The sequence below is a fragment of the Lagenorhynchus albirostris genome, chromosome 6, assembly GCF_949774975.1.
Source record: "Lagenorhynchus albirostris chromosome 6, mLagAlb1.1, whole genome shotgun sequence".
In the NCBI taxonomy this organism is placed as follows: Eukaryota; Metazoa; Chordata; class Mammalia; order Artiodactyla; family Delphinidae; genus Lagenorhynchus; species Lagenorhynchus albirostris.
This window is the reverse complement of record NC_083100.1, coordinates 8,993,414-9,013,357: the sequence shown is the minus strand read 5'-3', so window position 1 is coordinate 9,013,357 and position 19,944 is coordinate 8,993,414. Positions and strand designations below refer to the sequence as shown.

Here is a 19,944-nt window from a genome sequence, read left to right as displayed (position 1 = left end):
AAAAGGGAAAAAATCAGAGACCCAAGGTATTCAAGAGAGGAGATGGAAAAGAAACACATGAAGACAAAGCGAGGTATAAAGAGATACCATCCCCAGAAAGAGAGGCATAAGTAGGGGAAATAGGGGAAATTGGCCAAGCTAAGAGGAAGGTAAAGAAATAAAATAAGAATGAAAGAAAGAGGTAGAATGAAGTAGAGGGTCAGAGGTAGATTGAGGGTGGTGGTAAGAGGTAGAATGAGGGTGAGGGAAGAAGAGTGTTGGCAGAATGGGCAAAGCTGCCCTCTGTGAATATCATCACGTTTTGTGCAGGACCTGGAGAAACCTGCAGGTCACACACATTCAAGCACAGGTCACGGTGCCTTGAGTTAACCTAGCTTCTAGATCTTCCTAGTGCTCTCATTCTGAGGTTTCCTGCTGTGTGGGCTCCACCCTGAGATCCTAAGTGGTTTTGTTACTCTGTGCAGTGATCAGCAGTGAGGACTCCGCAGAATCCAGTGATGGAGACATGTCCCCAGAACCCTCCACATCAGCACTGAGAAAGGCGTCTGGTAAGGAAGTGGGAGAGCCAGGCCTAGGCTGCAGGAACCTGAACTAGAGTCACTGTTTCCTGAGCATCTTATTCTGAGCCCCTTCTGTAGCATGGTTCCAGTTTACTCTGGAATCCTATTCTCTGTCTTTATTTTACTGGACTTTTATGGGAAATGCAGAGAGATATGAAATCTATATCTGAGGATGAGGCCTATTAACTATTGGGTCCCATTAATAAATATACGTACCCTGTATTGATTATATAGTAGAAATAGGCCAGCAAAGTAATGAGTGTGTTTAAAACTACTAGCTGTGGGCTTCCCTGGTGGCACAGTGGTTAAGAATCCGCCTGCCAATTCAGGGGACACGGGTTTGAGCCCTGGTCTGGGAAGATCCCACATGCCGCGGAGCAACTAAGCCCGTGCACCACAGCTGCTGAGCCTGCGCTCTAGAGCCCGCATGCCACAACTACTGAGCCCACGTGCCACAACTACTGAGCCCGTGTGCCTAGATCCCGTGCTCCACAGCAAGAGAAGCCACCGCAATGAGAGGCCCGTGCACCGCAACAAAGAGTAGCCCCCACTCGTCGCAACTAGAGAAAGCCTGCGCGCGGCCAAAATAAAAAACCCTACTAGTTGCTATGCCTATGAAGCGGTGGATTTATGCAGTGATTTCTACAAAGAACAGAAAGCTAAATACGGTTGGCAATGCGCGGGTTAAGGGCACCAACCTCCAGTGCAGTCAAAAATCTGCCTATAACTTAAGAGTCAGCCCTCCATACACGCAGGTGGCATCCATGAATTCCACCAACTGTGGATCGTTTAGTGCTATAGTATTTAATTTCTTTTTCTTTTTTTTTTTTTTTTTGGCTGTGTTGGGTCTTCGTTGCTGAGCAGGGGCTTTCTCTAGTTGTGGAGCACGGGCTCTAGGTGCGTGGGCTTCACTAGTTGTGGTGCGGAAGGCTCAGTAGTTGTGGCACACGGGCTTAGTTGCTCTGCAGCGTGTGGGATCTTCCCAGACCAGGGATCGAACCCTTGTCCCCTGCATTGGCAGGCAGATTCTCCACCACTGCGCCACCAGGGAAGTCCTGCTATAGTATTTAGTATGGAAAAAATCTGAGTTTAAGTGGACCTGTGCAGTTCAAACCCATATTGTTCAAGGGTGGGCTGTATTCCTTTACTGGAAGGTCATATTATCATCTGATCACAAACTTGAATCATGTCATAACTTGTCCAGCTGCCTAGTGTTAGCAGAAATAAAGACTTCATATAAGGCATTCTGAAACCCAAAGGATTGTTTTTGACAGAATTCTTCAACAAGTCATGGCATATACAGTGATTTTTCAAAGGACCTTTGCAAACAATATCTTACGACAACCTTAAGGGCTAAGCAGGATGGACATTGTAACCCTTGCTTTTAGATGAGGAAACACAATCACATAAACGTTTCAAGTTCTCTACAAAGTCTCATGGGAGACTGAAGGGATAACAAGGCTAGCGTCCTGGATTCTGCATCATTTTCTTGTAAAATTGAAGCTCAAAATGATTATCAAAATGTTATTTCCTCAATCCTATGGGTAGCCTGAGTTGCCATAAGATCTGTGTCTCTAGTGTACAGTTGGTGAATTTTTGTCCCTTTCTACTTTTCAGACCTAGACAATATCAGAAACATACCTATTTATGGAAACACACTAGGAACAGTCCTAAGAAGAAATAAAATGTTACCTGATCTTGGTGCTACAAAAGAGCAATATTTTAAATAATACACTCAATCTAATTGCTCACTAGATCTATCAAAGTAAAATGTAGATTTGTTGCAGTTTTTAGGGAACACTTTTGTCTTAGTACTAGTAGGAAGACCGCTCTAGAAGATAGTCCTAAAACACATCTACGGCTCAGACACATGAGAAAATTATTTCCCAGGCTTGCAAATAGTTCAGGAGGGCACCAGGTTGGCAGGGGGTGGGAGGAGGTGAGGAGAGTAGGCTCACACAAGGTCCTGAACACAAGGTCTCCAAGGTACCCTACATGAGAAACAGCAGATGAAGGAAGCTTGAAAAGACAACAGAAGGGGTCAGAAGTAGAAGAGAGAGAAGGGAAGGAGGGTAAGGTTCAAGCAGAGCAAAGTTGCCCCTTGCATTTGAATTGTCTCTGCTCTGGGAACAGGGAATGGAACATCACTAACCTACACAGCAGATAACTTAGAAAGGCAGCCCAGAGTGGCCTGGGTGCAGGCCATGCCTCGCATGGCTTTTCAAGACTTCTGCAAGTTTTCTCATGAGGGAAATTCCTGCTGAATGGGTTCCTTGGTCACATGCCCAAACCCCCTGAGAATCCTGTTCCTTTGTGCAGTGACCAATAACCTTGACTTTTTAGAACCAAGTGAGGGAGGAGGGGCCAGAGAAGCCACCTGCTCATGATCCCAGATGGCTCATGTAGGAAGATAAGGATTGCAGCCATGGACAGCAAATATCCCGAGTGTAAACCCAGAGCTCTGTTTTCCTGGTGAATCTTATTCTGAGCATTCTCCACATGCCTTGATTTGATTCATTCTAAGATATCATTTTCCACATTTAACTTTTCTGGCCCTGTTGGGAAGTGGAAGGAGGCAAGAAGGCATTGTATATAAACTGTTGTTTAACTGGATGAGCCCAGTCAATTGATATATTGAAGATGTAGCAAAAATATGCTAGTAAAATTATACCTTTTACTACACACTATCGTAACTATTAATGCTAAAGAGTGGAAATAGTGTACTTCTTCCTCAGCATGCTTTCATTCTACGGAGCACACTAAGCACAGCATTCCTCTATATGTTGTTAATATTGTCATTAGTCCCCAACTTAGAAAGACTTCACAGAATAATTTGTGCTTCTATTAAATTATTGATGGAAAAATAGCTTAAGACCAAATACCCTCAAACCCCAATTATAGCTAAATCATTGGCTTACATGGTGATTTCTCATAGGGTTTTTATAAATAAAGCTTCCCTTTGTTTTTACAAAAACCTTAACAGGGAGTTAGGGTAACCAGGTTATTCCAGGTTTATAGATGAGGAAACTGGAGTTGGTAATGTTTGAGGGTCTTTTATGAACTCACATGGAGAGTAAAAGGCAGAGCCAGGTAGGAACCCAGCATTACCTGCAACATGACATTGGCGTGTATAGTGATATTTGAAAACATCTTCACAAATAAGGTATCATTTTATGTTTACAACAACCTAAAAGGTAGGTCAGAAAACTCTTGTTCCCTCATTTCACAGATGAGGAAACTCCAGCACATAAACATTTAAGGATCTTTACACATCACATATGGACAATTATTGGAAGAGTCAGAACTAACAACCTGGACTCTTAGCAAAAATTCATAATTGTTTATTCAAAAATCTTTAAAGCCAGATGTAAGATATGATGTTTTATTATTTTAGAAAGACAGTGTGGTGTATATCCTATTTGTTATAAAACACTCTAGTAGGGTCTGGGACAGAATCTCATTCTCAAATATACTGTATTAGTGTTCCTGCAGCAAATTGTGCGAATTCACAACAACTGTGATAAATATTTTATTGGACTCATGGCAGCTGAAGTCCAGATTCATTGCCAAACTAGTTAGTACAAACCTGTGAAAAAATATTGGCTTTCAAAACTTCTTTGACTTTGTAATTAGGGCTAAAGGACTGGGGGGGCCTTTGCTCCATTTGGTAGAGCTCACTTCCTTTAGACAGGAAGAGACAGAAATGATCATCATTGTGTCTTTATAGTCCAAATCCTGTCTACAGTGTGAGTAGTCGTAAGATTTACTACTCTTTTAGATATAGATTACTGGTTGTATTTTCCTTTCCTTCCTAGATCCTTGGGATATTGAAAACACATCAGTTTGCAGCATAAGCAACAGGAAAAGATGTAAGAACAATCAAAACTCTTGCTGTAACAAATATCTTTCTTTGCTACAAAAGCTTCATTCAAATTTTTGGTAATATCCTTTAAAATCAAATGATAAACTTGTTGGCATTTTAGACGATTCACATTATACATGTTGAATTAGGTGAGCTGGGCTAATTGATGTTACTTGTAGGCCTCAAGAAGTTCAGTGTCACAAGTGCAGTACAGGTTTATTCTTCACTCACATAAAAGGATAAAGTGGTTCCCAGGGTGGAGGGGTGCTCACTGAGGGCCCAGCTGATGGAGGCTCTGACATCTTGAAAATGTTGCTTCCACGGTCCCCCTGGATAAGAAACAAAGTGGAAGCAGAAGTATGTGCAGACAAGAGGAAAGGGTAAAGAAGTGACCAAAGCAAGTGCCTTCCATGGCAAAGTTGTGTCCAGTCCCGGCCTTGGGGGTGGTCCCTGGAGCAACCTTGACCAGGACGTCAGATGGAGCCGTAGGGGGCCTGGTGGTAGGAATATTCCTACCTCTTCTACATAAGCTTCCCCTTTCCAGATTTCCTTTTAAAGAACTCCATGCTGTATAGGTCCTAGGACACAGGCTGAGACTGTAAAGTAATTTTACTTCTTTCTGCAGGGATCAGCAGTGGTGACACTTCAGAACTGAGTAACGAAGATGAGCCTCAGGAAACGTCTAGCTCACTCCTGAGAAATGGGTCAGGTAAAGAAGATTAGGATGCCAAGCCTTGGCCTGCAGAATGTCAGGAACGAAAAGACACTGTTTCCTGGTGCATTTTATTCTGAGACCTTGACTACCTTGTATCCAGTTAATCCTGGGAACTACTTTTCGGATTTTAGAAAATGGAAAGAGGCAGGAAATTATTATAAAGTCATGTTTAATAGAATGACTCATATTCACTAAATGTATGTAATTTTATATTCCTATAGCAGAAATAATCACCAAAATGATGGTCTCTTTTTAAACACTTACTGTCATGCCTGCTAACACTAAGATCCTAGATTTCTGTAGTGATATACTGGTTGACATTAATGTCATTTGTAATCGTAAAAGCCTCAAAAGACAACTGGTCCTTCTGTGTAATTATAGACAGAAATAAAAGCTTCAGATCCACCATTCTCAAACTTTAGTATAGTCTGTGACAGATATTCATCACATTGTAGTTGGATTGTACCATGATACTTTAAATTCCTTTGGCAAATGAGATCTTACTCTGTTACCACAAAATCTTTAAGTCTTAGGAAGGCTAACTCTTGCTTCCTCATTTTAGGATGAGGAAATAGATGTACAAATGTCTAAGGGTAAGAAAGGGTGACTATTTTATGTACCCGGCAGGAAGATAAGAGCTGTGTCACATGATCAGAGTCCAAAGAGGGGATACGAGGGACCTGGCATATTCACAGGGGAATGTATCAGTGCCTGATGCAAGAAGACTTATTTAGCAATGATAATAAATATATATGTGTGTGTGTATATATATATCTATATGTGTGTGTGTGTGTGTGTATGTGTGTATACATATACACACATATATACATATATATGTATATATATGGGTGGGTATATAATCACCAGTATTGGTGTGGATTTTGAAATATATATTCAGATTGAGAGGGAAAAAGCAAAAACCATAAAGAAACAGAGAGGGTAGGAATGAAACAAGCTGTATGATATACAGAACACCTAGAAGGATAATGCCAAAAAGGATGAACAGAGAAATAAAATGAACAGATATTAAGAGTATAACTGATGAAATGAGAGAAATCAACACAGAAGTTAAGAGAAATCAGGGACAGAGAAGTTCACAGATGGGCAGAAAATTGAAGAAAAGGAGGAGGAGAAGGTGTGGCTAGATTGAAAGAGACAGAGAAAATCTCTGTTGGATATGAGGTGTAGTCATTGGACAGGTGTGTTTTTCTTCAGCCCATCTGAGCTTCGAACATTGATCAGCATGACCACATCAAAGTCTGTTTCCTGGTCGCCATCTACAGTCTGCTGTTTCCTTATTTCCCTTCAATGTCCTGTGGATTCAAAGCTCTAAAAATAAATAGAGGAAGAGACTCAGAAGAGATGCCAATCTATTAGCATGTGATAGAAAAGCCAATTGTGATACTAGTTCTCAGTTATCTTTGTTTTACTGTCTGCACAGAGGAAAAGCTCTTCCTTCTTTACCTATCTCTCCCCCAAAACATTGCCATACATGCACACACCAATACACATACTCATATACAGACAGGCCTGTGCACAGATTTGGACTGTTTTCAACAGGTTTGAAGGAGCCAAAAGAGAAAGAAGAGCTCAGCTTCTGGGTGGAGGGAGGTGACGCTAAGTGGATAATGCAAGGAGAAATAATTGAAAAATTAGGCTGAAAAGATATCTGAGTAAGTTTCTTCAAATTAAAAGATATCTGAGTAAGTGTCAAGTTTTTCTAAGTGGACATGAGATCCAAATATCACGAGATTGGGAAGTTTTGTAGAGGAAGATGGATAATTTTCAAGATACCTCTAGGAAATTCACCAGAAACATGATAATAAAGTCTGTGACTGATGGACAGTCCTGTGATGTAGAAAGCTCATAGAGAACTGGCAGAAGTAATAATAGTCAATAGTGTGGTCAGTGTCAAAAAAGCAGGCAGATGGTGACAATGAAAGTGGTAAACTGTGAGATGAAGCCAAATGTGGTTGAAGAAAATATAGATAAACACAAAGATTGTAATTTTTTTAAGCCAAAAGATCAAGATAAGATTAAGAGAAACAAACTGAAGCAAAGAGAAAACAGAAAGTGATGTGACAATATAAAGAGGAGTACTTCAACAGTAAAACTAGATCCAGAGACAGAAGCATAAAAAACTAGACCAAATGAGATACATACAGGAAGCAATCAATGGAGAGGAATAAAGATGAGACACAGAGATAACTGCATAGATAAAGGGTTAAAAGATGAGAGAAAAGTGGTAGAGAGAGAAAAGGGCAGTGTAAAAGAAAGAAAGGAGAGAGATGGAGAAACTGTGGGATCTGAGATGACCATGAGACAAAAGCAACATTGGCACAAGGGGTGGTTCACACTAGCAGTGAGTTTTCAGGGTAAGGTGTCCCCAGGTATCAAAGTGGCTCCTGTAACTCACCCAGATTACAAGGTACCTCACCAAAGGGGTTTCATGTACTCTTAGGGTTTCAATCACCATCTACAATCTAATGGTTCCTAAACACACATTTCCAGCCCAGCTCTGCCTTCTAAGCTTCCAAACTCAATTATCCAAGTGTCAGAAAGGCCTCTGGCTAAGGTCCTGAAGGTTCTAGACTTCTCCACTTAGATGTCTCTCAGACTCAACACTTTTAAAACTGAGCACATCATTTTGCCCCCTAAAGAAAGCATCTACTCCTCCAGTGTTTGCTATCTCTAAACCACTTAACTGACTCATTCTTTCAAGTTGAAATTCTCAGAGTCATCCATGACACAGCCATCTCCTCAATTGGTGTACCCTATCTGTCACCTAACTCTATCAATTATTCCTTTTATATGTCTCCACCCTGTCCATTTATTTCCATCTCCATGCCAGCACTCTCGTCCATATCTATATCACTTCTCACTTGAACTAGGTCTACAGGCTCCTTATTTGTCCTCCTTCTCACACTGTTCCCACCAAACACATTCTAAGTGATTTAGCTAAATTGATCTTTCAAAAATGCAATTATGTTCATGCTGATTTCCTACATACTAGCCAAATATCACTTAATTTTCTTTAGGAATAATTTAATTCTTCTTCATGTGATCTCCAAAGCTCCATACCTGAGGCTCCTGCTTCTTTCTCCATTCTCACCATTCCCTCTTATTCTCTCACTCTATGTTCAGACATACTAAACTCCTTTTGGTTACTTGTATTTGCTGAATCCAGACCTTTGCACATGCTTCTCCATCCATTTGGGACTATCATCTTAGTCACCTTTCTTCCTAATCTGGTTAACTACTGCTTCCATGATACCTCCTCCTGAAGAGGTCCCTCATCTCAAACTCTGCGAGTTCCTCCTGCCTTCTGCATCTCCAGAGTATCCTGTACAACCTGTGTCCTAACATTCTCCATGTTTTAATGTACTCACTCATTAAGTGTCAGTCCCCTGGTTGTTCATAAGATTGACAAGCATTCACTCTTCATGCATCATCATCACTCACCTCAGCACCTGGTACATGAAAGATGCTCAGCACACTTGTTGAGTGAATAGAAAAAAAGTCCACTTTCTGTCTTCCAACATTTGGAATTTGTCTGGTAAAAATTAGTTTCTTATAGTATTTATATGAGAATATCTATAAAAATTATTTTAATAATTGAATTATGTATATACATATAAATGTAATAAATAATATTTCTGGAAAAGAATAATGTCACATAAAAGTAAGTACAAATGTATATAAAAACGTCATTAATGGATGGATGGGAAAAGCATATAAAGAAAAAATAGTAAAACAAAGATACATATTTTGGGCAAAGAGGAAAAGAGAAAAGGCAGATTAAAAGGAAGGGACAAGGACAGTGAGAAGCAACAAAAGAGAAAGCGACCTCAGAGGTAGAGTCACCCTGTAATGTAGGAGTCCGTGAAAGGTGGCTGGTCAGAAGTGAGGGGCGGGGTGCAAATGAAAATTCTTTACAAATCGTAACTTAGGAACAGAGCTCCAAGGACTTGAGAAATGTTCCCGTGTCATGTGTTTTTCAAAAAGTGTGTCCAGAAGCCAAGAAGCAAGGACTGAAAGTAGCCAAGCATTGACATGATGGGTAAGGACACCCAAGGTCATGGTAGAGGTGGTTCAGCAGACACCACAGACCCTGGGGGAGCTGTGGTAAGTGATCGGTGTTCAAGGAGAACTCCTACCAGCTCACAACAGGGGGCGGGCCAGTTATGGAAGGTGAAGGTCACAGGGCCTGTGCTGCAGGATTTCAGGAGTCTGAAATCAGAGCTCCAGTTCCTGATGCACTTGACTCTAAACATACTTTGACAAGGAGTACATCCAGTCTATGTCAGAATCCCATTCCCCTCTTCATTTGCTTGAACTGACCCATTGGGGAGCTGCAGGGAGAAAAGAATTCTGTTTAACAGAATGGGTCCTGTTGATTATACATGGATGAGGTCGTTGAAATACACTGGTAAAAATGGCAGTACCGTAGAGCAAAGAAATAAAAGTGCTCTTCTGCTGGTAGATAATAGTGTCACTTTGTCAAAACCTTGGAAAGGCCTCAAAAGACAAATAAACGGTCCTTTGTCCTGACAGGAATAAAAGACCTCAGACAACTATTGATGAACTCACCATATAGTTTTGAAGGATGCTCTCTGGCATGTTACTGATTTATACAGTGATTTCTCATTAGCTTTTGCAACTAAGATCTCATTTAATCTTCATAAGAAATTTAAAACCTGAACAGCATAACTGTTGTTATCCCTGTTTCATAAATGAGGAAACTGATGCACATAAGTAGTGAAGAGAGTTTTCAAAGTTTTACAGTTTTTTACAGTTTCAAAATTTTTAGTTTCTGACCACCACCTGTTACTTTCTAGATACCACGGATACTGGAAGCAATTCTACTTTGGGAAAACACAGTGAGAAAAGAAGTAAGAGTGCATAAGAATTTACTCGATTTTCAGTTACAAACCAACTATTTTTTAATGCTAAAGTTTATTATTATTTTCTATACCTTTAATAAGACAAAAAATTAGTGCCTTTTAAAGTAACTATTTTTTCAAAATGCTCATATCTTCACATTGCTTTTTATGCTGATTTAAAAATGTTTCTTATAAACACTGTTATATATCTTTCCAGAATTTTTCTATGCATGTGTTAACACATTTTGTAATGTAGTTTTATTTATCTAAATAGGATAATTCTATGCATACTTTCCCTCTTAAAATTATTATATCATACCTAGAAAATTAAAATATTTAACATTTTAAATTGAACTACAAATTCTTTTTAAGGGATGCTTTAACATGCACTATTTTCATTTTTAGTGTGGTTGAGTATTTTCCATTTGTTATTGGTCATTGGTTTTTCTTCTTCATAGAACTCTGTCATAGAATGCTCAGTTATGTTGTGGTATTTGTATTTTTCTTACCAAGCTGAATGAATATAGAAATCTTTATATGATATACATGTACATTAAATCTTGATTCTATATGTTCCTAACATTTTGTCCCATTTGTTGTTTTTCTTTTAGGTTTGTTAATAGAATATTTTGTCCTAGAGAAGTTATACATTTTTAGGAATCAAATTTGTTAGCTTTTTTCTCTCTAGTTCTTTGGTTTCCTATCATATTTACAACAGCTTCTAGCTGAAGATTTTAAAAATATTGCTCTATATTTGATTCTAGAATATTTGAAGTACCTTATCATTTTTAATATTTACATCCAAAACCCTGTGAGTTTTGCCTATTTGTGTGTATGTGAGGTGAGAATTTTAAAAATATTCCTTACACTATTACATTATGATTTCAATCACCACTTTGATCACACAGTGTCTTCGCTTGTCTATATATTAGTTTTTCTTTTACAAGAAAATTGCAAAAGATAAAGGAGAGCTCAGAAATAGCACCAGACTGATGATTCACTGGGGGTGAATTTTAAAATTAACTCAAGAAGATTCCTCCACTCCCTTCCAAAGTTCATTGGAAGTTCTAATTAGAAATATGTTGAAGTTGCAGATTAATTTGGGGAGAACAAAGACTTATACCCATTTATTCACATCTTATTTAATGTTCTCCTACTAAGAATTTTCATACACCTTAAAAAAATTTATATGCCGAAGCCATTTGTTTCTCTCTATGAATATCTTTTTTTCCCATTACAAAATAGCTAGAATAAATTTAAGTGAGACAAGACTCTCAAAATCTTTATTTAAATAGGAAATCTATGGTCATTTTATTATCCATTTGCATATGAGGAAATCAGAATGCCAAGGATCTTCTTCTGATTCACTATAAAATCTTACAAGCATCTATATAGTTTAAGGATCCAAATGTCACTTAAAATATTATGGCCAGGCCCCCAAACGATCAAGACAATCAATCAGAATTAAGTTTCTGAAGAAATTGTCTTCATAAGAAGTGGCAATAATTTCAGATGAGGGGGTTATCACAAGACCCCTTCAAATAACTCTTTCAAGGACAAGTTTATATTACAGAGAACAGAACAAATTGGTAATGGTTACAAACAGACACATCTCCATATTTTACAAGACTTATCTTCTTATGAAATTTCTCAATTTAATACTGTCAAATCAATTCTTTATGTTAGTTTTGTGGTACAGACTGCTCTCTCTCCTTCTACAGCTATGGTTTGAGGGGACTTTCCCTCCTTTTTCTGTAATTCTGTTAGTTATGAAGACTTACATTTTAAAAATCTGGTCTCTGGAATTTGATTAGTTAGCCTTGTAAGAAACGCAGGCCCATAGAGTTGGATTGTGTTGGCAGAAATAGAGAAAAAAGGACCTGGAAAGTATTTTACAAATAGTAAAATAAGATGTATATCAATTTTTCTACCTCAGCCTCCCATCTTGTTGCTAAATCTGAATCAGCTTGTGATCTTTATCATTTTTTTCAAATTTCCTTTCTTGCCTTCACCTAAATACATAATGTGAATGATTTGCTCAGCATTTACGTGAGGATGTTTACGATATTTTTTAAACTATATCTTATATTTAATAAGCATTACTACTTATAGGCTAAATATTATTACCAGTATCATTAAAATACTTTATACAGTTTTTCTTTGATCTCCAAATACTGAGGACTCTTCTTTATACACGTTCTATTTACCAGACCTCATCCTATGAGCCTCATCCCACTTCAATTTTCACGGCTCGATTTACCCATTTCACACTCTCAAACTTCTACAACTTCTCTTTCCTGGAAAATCAGACCACATCTATACTAATGAGTGCTAAAACCCAGTCTTCCTTCATGGTACCCATTTTGGGTGAAGATATACAAACAGACTTCAAAACTGAGCATCATTACTGGTGTAGCATGGGAATTTGGCATAATGGAAGGAAAAACCAGATTTGGGATATCCCGCAAAACAGAGGTATAGAAGGCTTTAGCAGAGAGGCCAAGATTTTGAAAGACTTTGGCCAAGCTTGTGCTCATGCTAAAGACTGGATAGAATTCTGTTGGCTGCATATGAAATTCCCATAGCTCGTCCTATAATGTGGCAGGATAATTCACAGTGACCCCTGCTTCCAGAGAAGAAAGAAGTGAACCCAGAGCTTCCCTTTCTTAAAAACTCTGAGTTTCACCCAGAGGCAAAGAGTCAAGGGTCTCATTTGCAACATAGCCCAGGGTCCGGTCACAACAATGGTTCCCAGTGACACATATACTTGTTGACACAGCCCCACAATCTAGCAACCTTACATGCTAAATGCAACGTGGGAACCTCCGTATTTTTCCACCATGATGAAACAGAAAAGTACTAATTCCACAAGGTTAGACCAGTGTCATACCCCAAACACTTGGAATGATTTCCTCCTCCGTCTGTCCTTGCCCCAGGTTAAAGTTCCTAGCATCAAAGGAATTCCTTCCTCCTGCTGTGTGGCAGGTAAGAAGAGAGTCTGCATTAGAAATAGTTAAACTTCTGCATATTGATGCATCCAAGAATGTGTTGGATAGTAATTTAAATGAATAAATTAATTCTATCAGTTTGTGAAAAGTTTAATCCAAATATATGATGGTATACTTAAAGCCAAAAAAAGACATTAAAATAAAGGGAGGGATAAAGAAATGTCAGCATACTACAATTAGAAGGTTGGTAATTTTTCATAGTTAGTTCTTTGTCATGGAGAGTGATGTAGTAATCGATGTTGTTGGCTAATGAGGATTCTCTGTAGATCTCATTGTGAGGGTGAGGCTGCCTCTACACCACAGGCTCCCAAGAGGGCTATACAGATTGACCATAGATGAGCTGCTCTGCTGACCTCATGGGTGAGGCAGGCGTAGGCAGCAGGTGTGGAGAGCAGTGTGCATGGGGAGGCAAACATCTTCCCAGGAGCCTGGGCATTAGACCTGAAGGGATCTGTCCCTAACAGGCTGGTTTCTCCAGTCAAGAGGATGGAGCTGGTGCAGCTTATTGGAGGGTGGCCTGATCATGGTCTTTCTGACTGGGAGGTCATTGGTTGCCTCTTGCTTCATAGCACCTGGCAAGCCTTGGCATCACTGTGCTCAGGTGAGTAAGCTGGGAGAACCTGATGCACTCTCTTGTCTTCTGGAGCATCACGGTCTCCTACTTGCTAATAGCTCCTTCCTGGTCATTTGTTGGTGATGTTGATGATAGCTTCAATAGTGGTGGTTCTATTGGTGGTGATGGTCCCTTCATGGCTTCCTGATATCTACATGTTGGCATGTACCAGAGATTTCATCCCTAGGGACTACATCCAGTCTGCTAGCTATAAATTCCATCAATATGTTAATGACTGCCAGTTATACTTCACCTCCTTTGATGCCTCTATTGAACTGCGAAGTCGTAAGTTCAACTTCTTACTCCAAACTTCCACTTGGAGTCTCAAATTTGACACATGAAACAGATTCCTTTATTTCACTTCCAAACCTGTCATCCACCACATCTCACCCGTATCTCAGTAAATGGCACTAATTCTACTCAGTTGCTTGAGCCAAAAGTATAGAAGATGTGTTTGATTCCTCCCTTTTTCCTAACCCCCACCCCACATTCATTCATCAAGTTTCAAAATTATATATATATATTTTTAAAAAGAACCAAATAGAAATTCTGAGATTGAAAAGTATAATAAATGAAATAAAAAACAATGAAAAAAGTGGGTGAACTCTGAAAATAATTGTGTGTGTGCGTGTGTATACATATACAGCCGGTTCTCATTTTTCATGGTATATAGGTTTCATGAATCACCCCAAACACAAAAATAGCTAATCTTGTACCTTTGCTCCCAGGAGAAATACAGGGTTTGGTACCTGTGAGCCTCTGGTCACATTTTTGTAAACCAATAAATATATATCTTTGTTTTCTGAGTGTTTCTGTTTAAAGACACCTAATTTAATATATACGTTGATTCATCAATGTTGAACTCACAGCCGACAGCACTATAACTCATGCCTGATCGGAGCTTATCTAACACACAGATTTTCTCCATAAGTCACATCTCTGTCTTAGGAACACTAGACAGCACTTCAGCACTAGGCCTGGGGGCCATTTTAAGCAGCAAAATCACCAACAGAAAACACAAAAGTGAGAAAAACATGGAACTAAATAGTCAGCAAAAGGAAACTTGTTTACAGAATAAGCTGAAACAAGGAGACAGAGCATTGCCTTGTTCAACCTCGTCTGGGAACAGGTGCGGCCGGCAACTCAGATTTTTCACTGCTCTGTGCATCACCATGAATGACCATGAAAGTGCCCTGAGTACTGATTTGGGGGGTGCAAATAAACTTTAGGGAGTGGGTGACTTCACAAATATGGAATCTGTGAATAATGAAAATTGGCTGTATGTATACATATTTTCATTCTTTCTAGAATTATTTTAAATTAAATAATACATCTGTTCTCATAGGCAACATTTTATTATTGTTGTTTGCCAGATAGCCTGCAATTTGGATTTATATTTACTCTTTGACCCAAGAGTTACTTAAGAGAGGGTGGGAGAAAATGTACATTCTCTATTTCTATTTTCTGGGTATGGAGTTGAATATGTATCAATAATACCAACTCTGTTAAAACATATTATTTGAGTCTTTCATAGCCTCCTCATTTTGTCCACTTGATCACCTGTGGACTGAGGGACATAACAATAAAATTGTCTACTAGTAGAGTGTTTTTACCTCTCATGGCATTTCCTGTATTTTCTACTTGCTGAAAACTTTTTGGCCTGAATCACACTTTCTTTGAAATTCAGATCATGACTTCCTGGTTTCTTTTTGCTGATGTATGCTGAATATACCTTTGTCTATACATTTATTTTCAACATTTAAAAATATGTTTTTACTTGAGTGTTTTGTATATGGTTAAAAGTTGGGGTTTACTTTGTAATTTAATCTCAAAATATTTTATTTAAATAAGTGAATTAAGTCCATCTATTTTTATTTTTAGGACCAAAGTGTTTGAACTTTTTCCTGTCATATTAATTTATATTGTTGATTCATCTTGTTCTAGTGTCTTAGATATTAAAAATGCCAACACTCTGCATTCTGTCTTCAATGCATTTATGTGCATGTATGTACTTGTGATACTTAGGAAGGTTTGCATTTTTGTGGTAGTGATTACAGCTGGGCATATGACTGCTTAGCTGAGACTAACCCTCCCAGCTTTCCCTGCCCTGCCAAGCGACTATGGCATCTGAGTAGAAAAAATGTGAGCCTCTTTTGGGTCTTTCCCTTAAAAGAAATGAATGGTTGAGCCCCCGCTCATTTCCCATATTTCCATTGGTTAGGAGTATATACTTCTGATACTTATAAAGGTTTGTACTTTTGTTATAGTGATTACTCTTAGAATTACCTTTATGTCATACCTTTGGTCCTCTCTTTAGACAGAACCCATTAATTTCCCACCCAGGAGATTTATAAAATTAGTGTATGTCCTATTTCTCTTTCCCCTCTCACCCAATTTAGGCCATGATGTTCCCTTTATTTTTACCTCTTAGCTATTAAATGTGCTTTATATTTATCCTTTATTTATCCAAATAATACCCTTTGACTCCTAGCTGTAGAACAAACTATGACCTTGCCCTACCACCCATATTTGTCCCTTCCTCCCAATTTTTTTTTATATTATATCATTTCTATATTGTAAGGGCATATACATTTATGCCCTGGCCTGTCACCTCATCTCCATTTTTATTTTAATCCTTTTGCCAAAATTTTTCCAGTCCTGTCTTGGTTTGCTGAAGTGGATCCTCTAGTAGTCTTCTCAAAGGAACAAGTACTCATAGGAACAGTATTTCCAGAATTTCCCTATTCAAAAGTATTTGTTTTTATTATTTATACCTGAAAATAATTTGCTCACTCTTTACTTCTAGAAGTATTTTGTACTTCTTGTACTTTTTTTCTGTGGCATTAAATGTTGCTATGGAAAATTCTATAGCCAACGAGATCCCTCTCCCTTGAAAATGACTTGTTTTGCCCAGGCTGCCCATTCAATTCTTTAAAGTATGGTAAGTTTGCTGGAATATATTTCAGGGTTGACTGGAGCCAATTTTCTCTGCTACAGAGTGAAAATACATGTACTTATGATATGTATATTCATTTTTTAAAATAATTTCAGAAAAGTTTTTCTTGAACTTATCTTCAATTATTTCTTCTGTTATTTTGGTTTTCTTCTTCAAGAATTCAAATGATTTGTTTACTGCCTTTTCCTGACAGGGATATCACCCATTTATTTCTTTTAAAGGAAAGACCCAGAGTCTTCTGCTCACATCCTATTGGAGAACCCTTAGTCACATGGCCAGAGCTAGCTGGGAGGTGAGGCTAAGAAATATAATCTCTAGATAGGCAGCCAAGGGTCTGGTTGTAACTCTATCCCTATGAAAGAAAAGAAAGGATGATTATGGGTGACAAATAGCAATCTGCTTACTTGTTCTCCATGTTTTCATCCAAAGTCACTGATTTCCTCAAATTAAGAGGGAAATTCAGACTCTCCATTGGTTCAAACCCACCCTTGTTGTCGCTTGAGGCCCTTTGCCAATAAAAGGAGCTGGAACTTGGATGCAACACAGAGCTTTGTGGCCAGAGACAAGCCATCCCTGAGTGAGAAATAAGAGAGAAAGCGTTAGAAAAGTTTGTTGTAACTGATGAACGCAGCTCTCAACCAAATGAGGAGAAACAGACAAGAGAGAACTTAATCAATTAAGCAGAAGCCAGACTCCTGGTATCACATCAGATCTAAACACAGTTATTTAAACCAAACTAATAGCACATACCACACCGTGTTGGTGCAGTAGAGATACGTGACCCTCCATTCTCTGAATTAAGTTCTGTAATTTTCATTTCTATCTCATTCTTTGTTTTCTTCCTCTTCTTCATCTCTCTTCTTTTTCCCACCCCTCTCCCATTCTACTAATGTTTTTCTTGTATACTTTATTTCTTTTGTTCATTCTTTTACATCACATCATATAAAATACTGCTGTTGGGTTTATACAGCACTGTAGAGGTGGCAAGATTTTCCTTCTGGAGTTGAAACATAGTCAGATATATTTTGTTTCCATTTCTGCTGATTATTTCTAACACCATATATATATTTAAATATATTATTATTATATATTATATATATTTTAGAATATAAATAAGTGTAAATAAATATATACTTATATTTTTAGCATCTCTATCATTTTTTTCTCCATACTTATCTTTATCACCTTGTTTATTTCCCAGGTTATATTTACCCAAGTCTAAGACTTTTGTTCTCTGAGATTTTGTGAAATCTCACTGCCATACTTGATTTATTATAATAGTTGGCATGGGTAGTCTAAGCACAGTTGGTTCTTTCTCCTACTTACTTCCTTGTCAAACCTGTTCTCTCAAATAGTTCTTACTGTGCCCCAGGATGAAGTCTTAGATAAGCCCCAGAGTTGTGCTAATCCTTTTCAGCAGCAGTGATATTCTCATTCAGTATTTAAAAGACTGAGCTGATATAATATTAAAACTGTAAACTTTGTAGTGAGCAAGTTGGATAAGGTCAGCCTCTTCTTTCATCCACACTTCCTCTCTAACACCATTCAGTATGTGCTGCTTTTAGCTAATTCAAATTGAGGAGGAAGGAAAGAAGGAAGTGGTAAGGAGCAGCAATGGCCCTCTTACAATAGATCCTTCATGTCTCCCAGAAATGGCAGATGCATGAGCCATATTTGTGGGTTCTTCAGATGTTCACTCTCTTTATGGAGACTTTCTCAACTGAAGGTCCCCTGATGCAGGAAATCTAACTGATGGCTTACCACTTCCTTCTTAGTCTCCCAGCTTCTAGGAGGTCCACACCCCTCCTGGGGTCACCTCTTTCATCCAAATGATCCTCCTGGATACAGTATCTCTCAAGAACTAACTGAGCCCCTCCCTTCTCCAGGGAGGCTCGTGAGAACCATGCCTCTTCATGGTCCTACGACCAGTGGATGTGGGGTTGGCTCCCAATGCAGTCACTCTCTCTAGACTTTCCAGGCTTGAGTCTTTAAACATCTCTGCCTCCTTCAAGCTCTTAGAGACACAGATTAATCACCTTGAGACTGAAGCCTTCTCACTTGCCTTGAGGGTAGGGGAACACTTAACTTCTATAGCAAGCCTCTGGTGTCAATAAATAGTATTTGGATAGGAAACCCAAGAACAGCCACTCTACTTCCTGTGGGGTATTTGAGTAAGAAAATTCACAAAGAACAATAATTAGCAGGTCTTAAACCCCAAATCTACCAATAAGGAGAACTCTGGTAAGCTGAACTAGACTACTTTTGTATCTTTAATTTATTTGGCCTCAACAGGTTTGATGAAAGGTGAATCAAACAGTGCCAGAGAAAGATAGAGAGGGAAAGAAAATATTTTTTTTTTTGTCTAAGATGTCTATGGTTGATATCTATGAACAGGCCCAAATTGTAGTCCAGGCATTGAAAGAAAAGAAAGAAAGAAAGAGCGAACGAGAGAGAGAGAGAGAGAGAGAGAGAGAGAGAGAGAGAGGAAGGAAGGAAGGAAGGAAGGAAGGAAGGAAGGAAGGAAGGAAGGAAGAAAGAAAGAAAGAAAGAAAGAGAGAGAGAAAGAAAGAAAGAAGAAAGAAAGAAAGAGGGCTTCCCTGGTGGTGCAGTGGTTGAGAGTCCACCTGCCGATGCAAGGGACACGGGTTCATGCCCCAGTCCGGGAAGATCCCACATGCCGCGGAGTGGCTAGGCCCGTGAGCCATGGCCGCTGAGCCTGCCCGTCCAGAGCCTGTGCTCCACAATGGGAGAGGCCACAACAGTGAGAGGCCCACGTACTGCAAAAAAAAAAAGAAACAAAGAAACAAAGAAAGAAAGAAAGGAAAGAAAGAAGAAAGGAAGAAAGGGAGAAAAGGGGGAGGAGGGAAGGAAAGAAAGAAAAACAAAGAAGAGGAGAAGAGAGGAAAGGAAAGGAAAGGGGAAAGGAAATGTGTGCACTTTATGGCCCTGCTTTGGAGATCAACACGTTTGAATATGGCACTCAGGAGATTTACCTGCACAAACCCCACCATCTTTCCACCCACACCTCCTAAATCTGAGAGCATATTCCCCTGACATAGCGTTTCAATCAACCCTTTTTTGATATCTATAACCCTAAGGTTTTCTAGGACTTGAAGTTCTATTTCTACAAATTCCCCTTGGGCAATATTTTCTTGGTTAGTTCTTTAAATCCTATTTTTTTGTCCAAACCCATGTGAACAAGGTCTTTGGTCACTTTCATGATATTTTCAGCCTAAAAGCCTTCATTTAGGGCTAAGATGATGGCCTATGTTTTATCTGTGTAGCTCACCATCACATCTCCCTAGACAATCCAAAGTCTTGTGTTACTGCCATTGATTCTGCCTCTC

At 38.9% G+C, this 19,944-nt stretch overlaps 1 protein-coding gene and 1 long non-coding RNA gene across 2 annotated transcripts in view; one reads left to right on the top strand and one right to left on the bottom strand.

The window, feature by feature from the left end:
* Positions 1-19,944, top strand: part of LOC132522023 (nuclear body protein SP140-like protein) — an 87,352-nt gene that overhangs the window by 48,002 nt on the left and 19,406 nt on the right. Inside the window, 4 exon segments of the mRNA XM_060151889.1 lie at positions 465-548; positions 4,376-4,429; positions 5,048-5,131; positions 9,976-10,029. Of these exon segments, the coding sequence (XP_060007872.1) occupies positions 465-548; positions 4,376-4,429; positions 5,048-5,131; positions 9,976-10,029 (276 nt within the window).
* The window catches only part of LOC132522024 (uncharacterized), a 39,575-nt gene continuing 23,707 nt past the window's right edge, over positions 4,077-19,944 (bottom strand). The window contains exons 2-3 of the long non-coding RNA XR_009541023.1: positions 17,002-17,170; positions 4,077-4,751 (exon numbers count right to left, since the gene is read on the bottom strand). This is a non-coding gene — a long non-coding RNA (uncharacterized LOC132522024). The remainder of the gene's footprint in view (positions 4,752-17,001; positions 17,171-19,944) is intronic.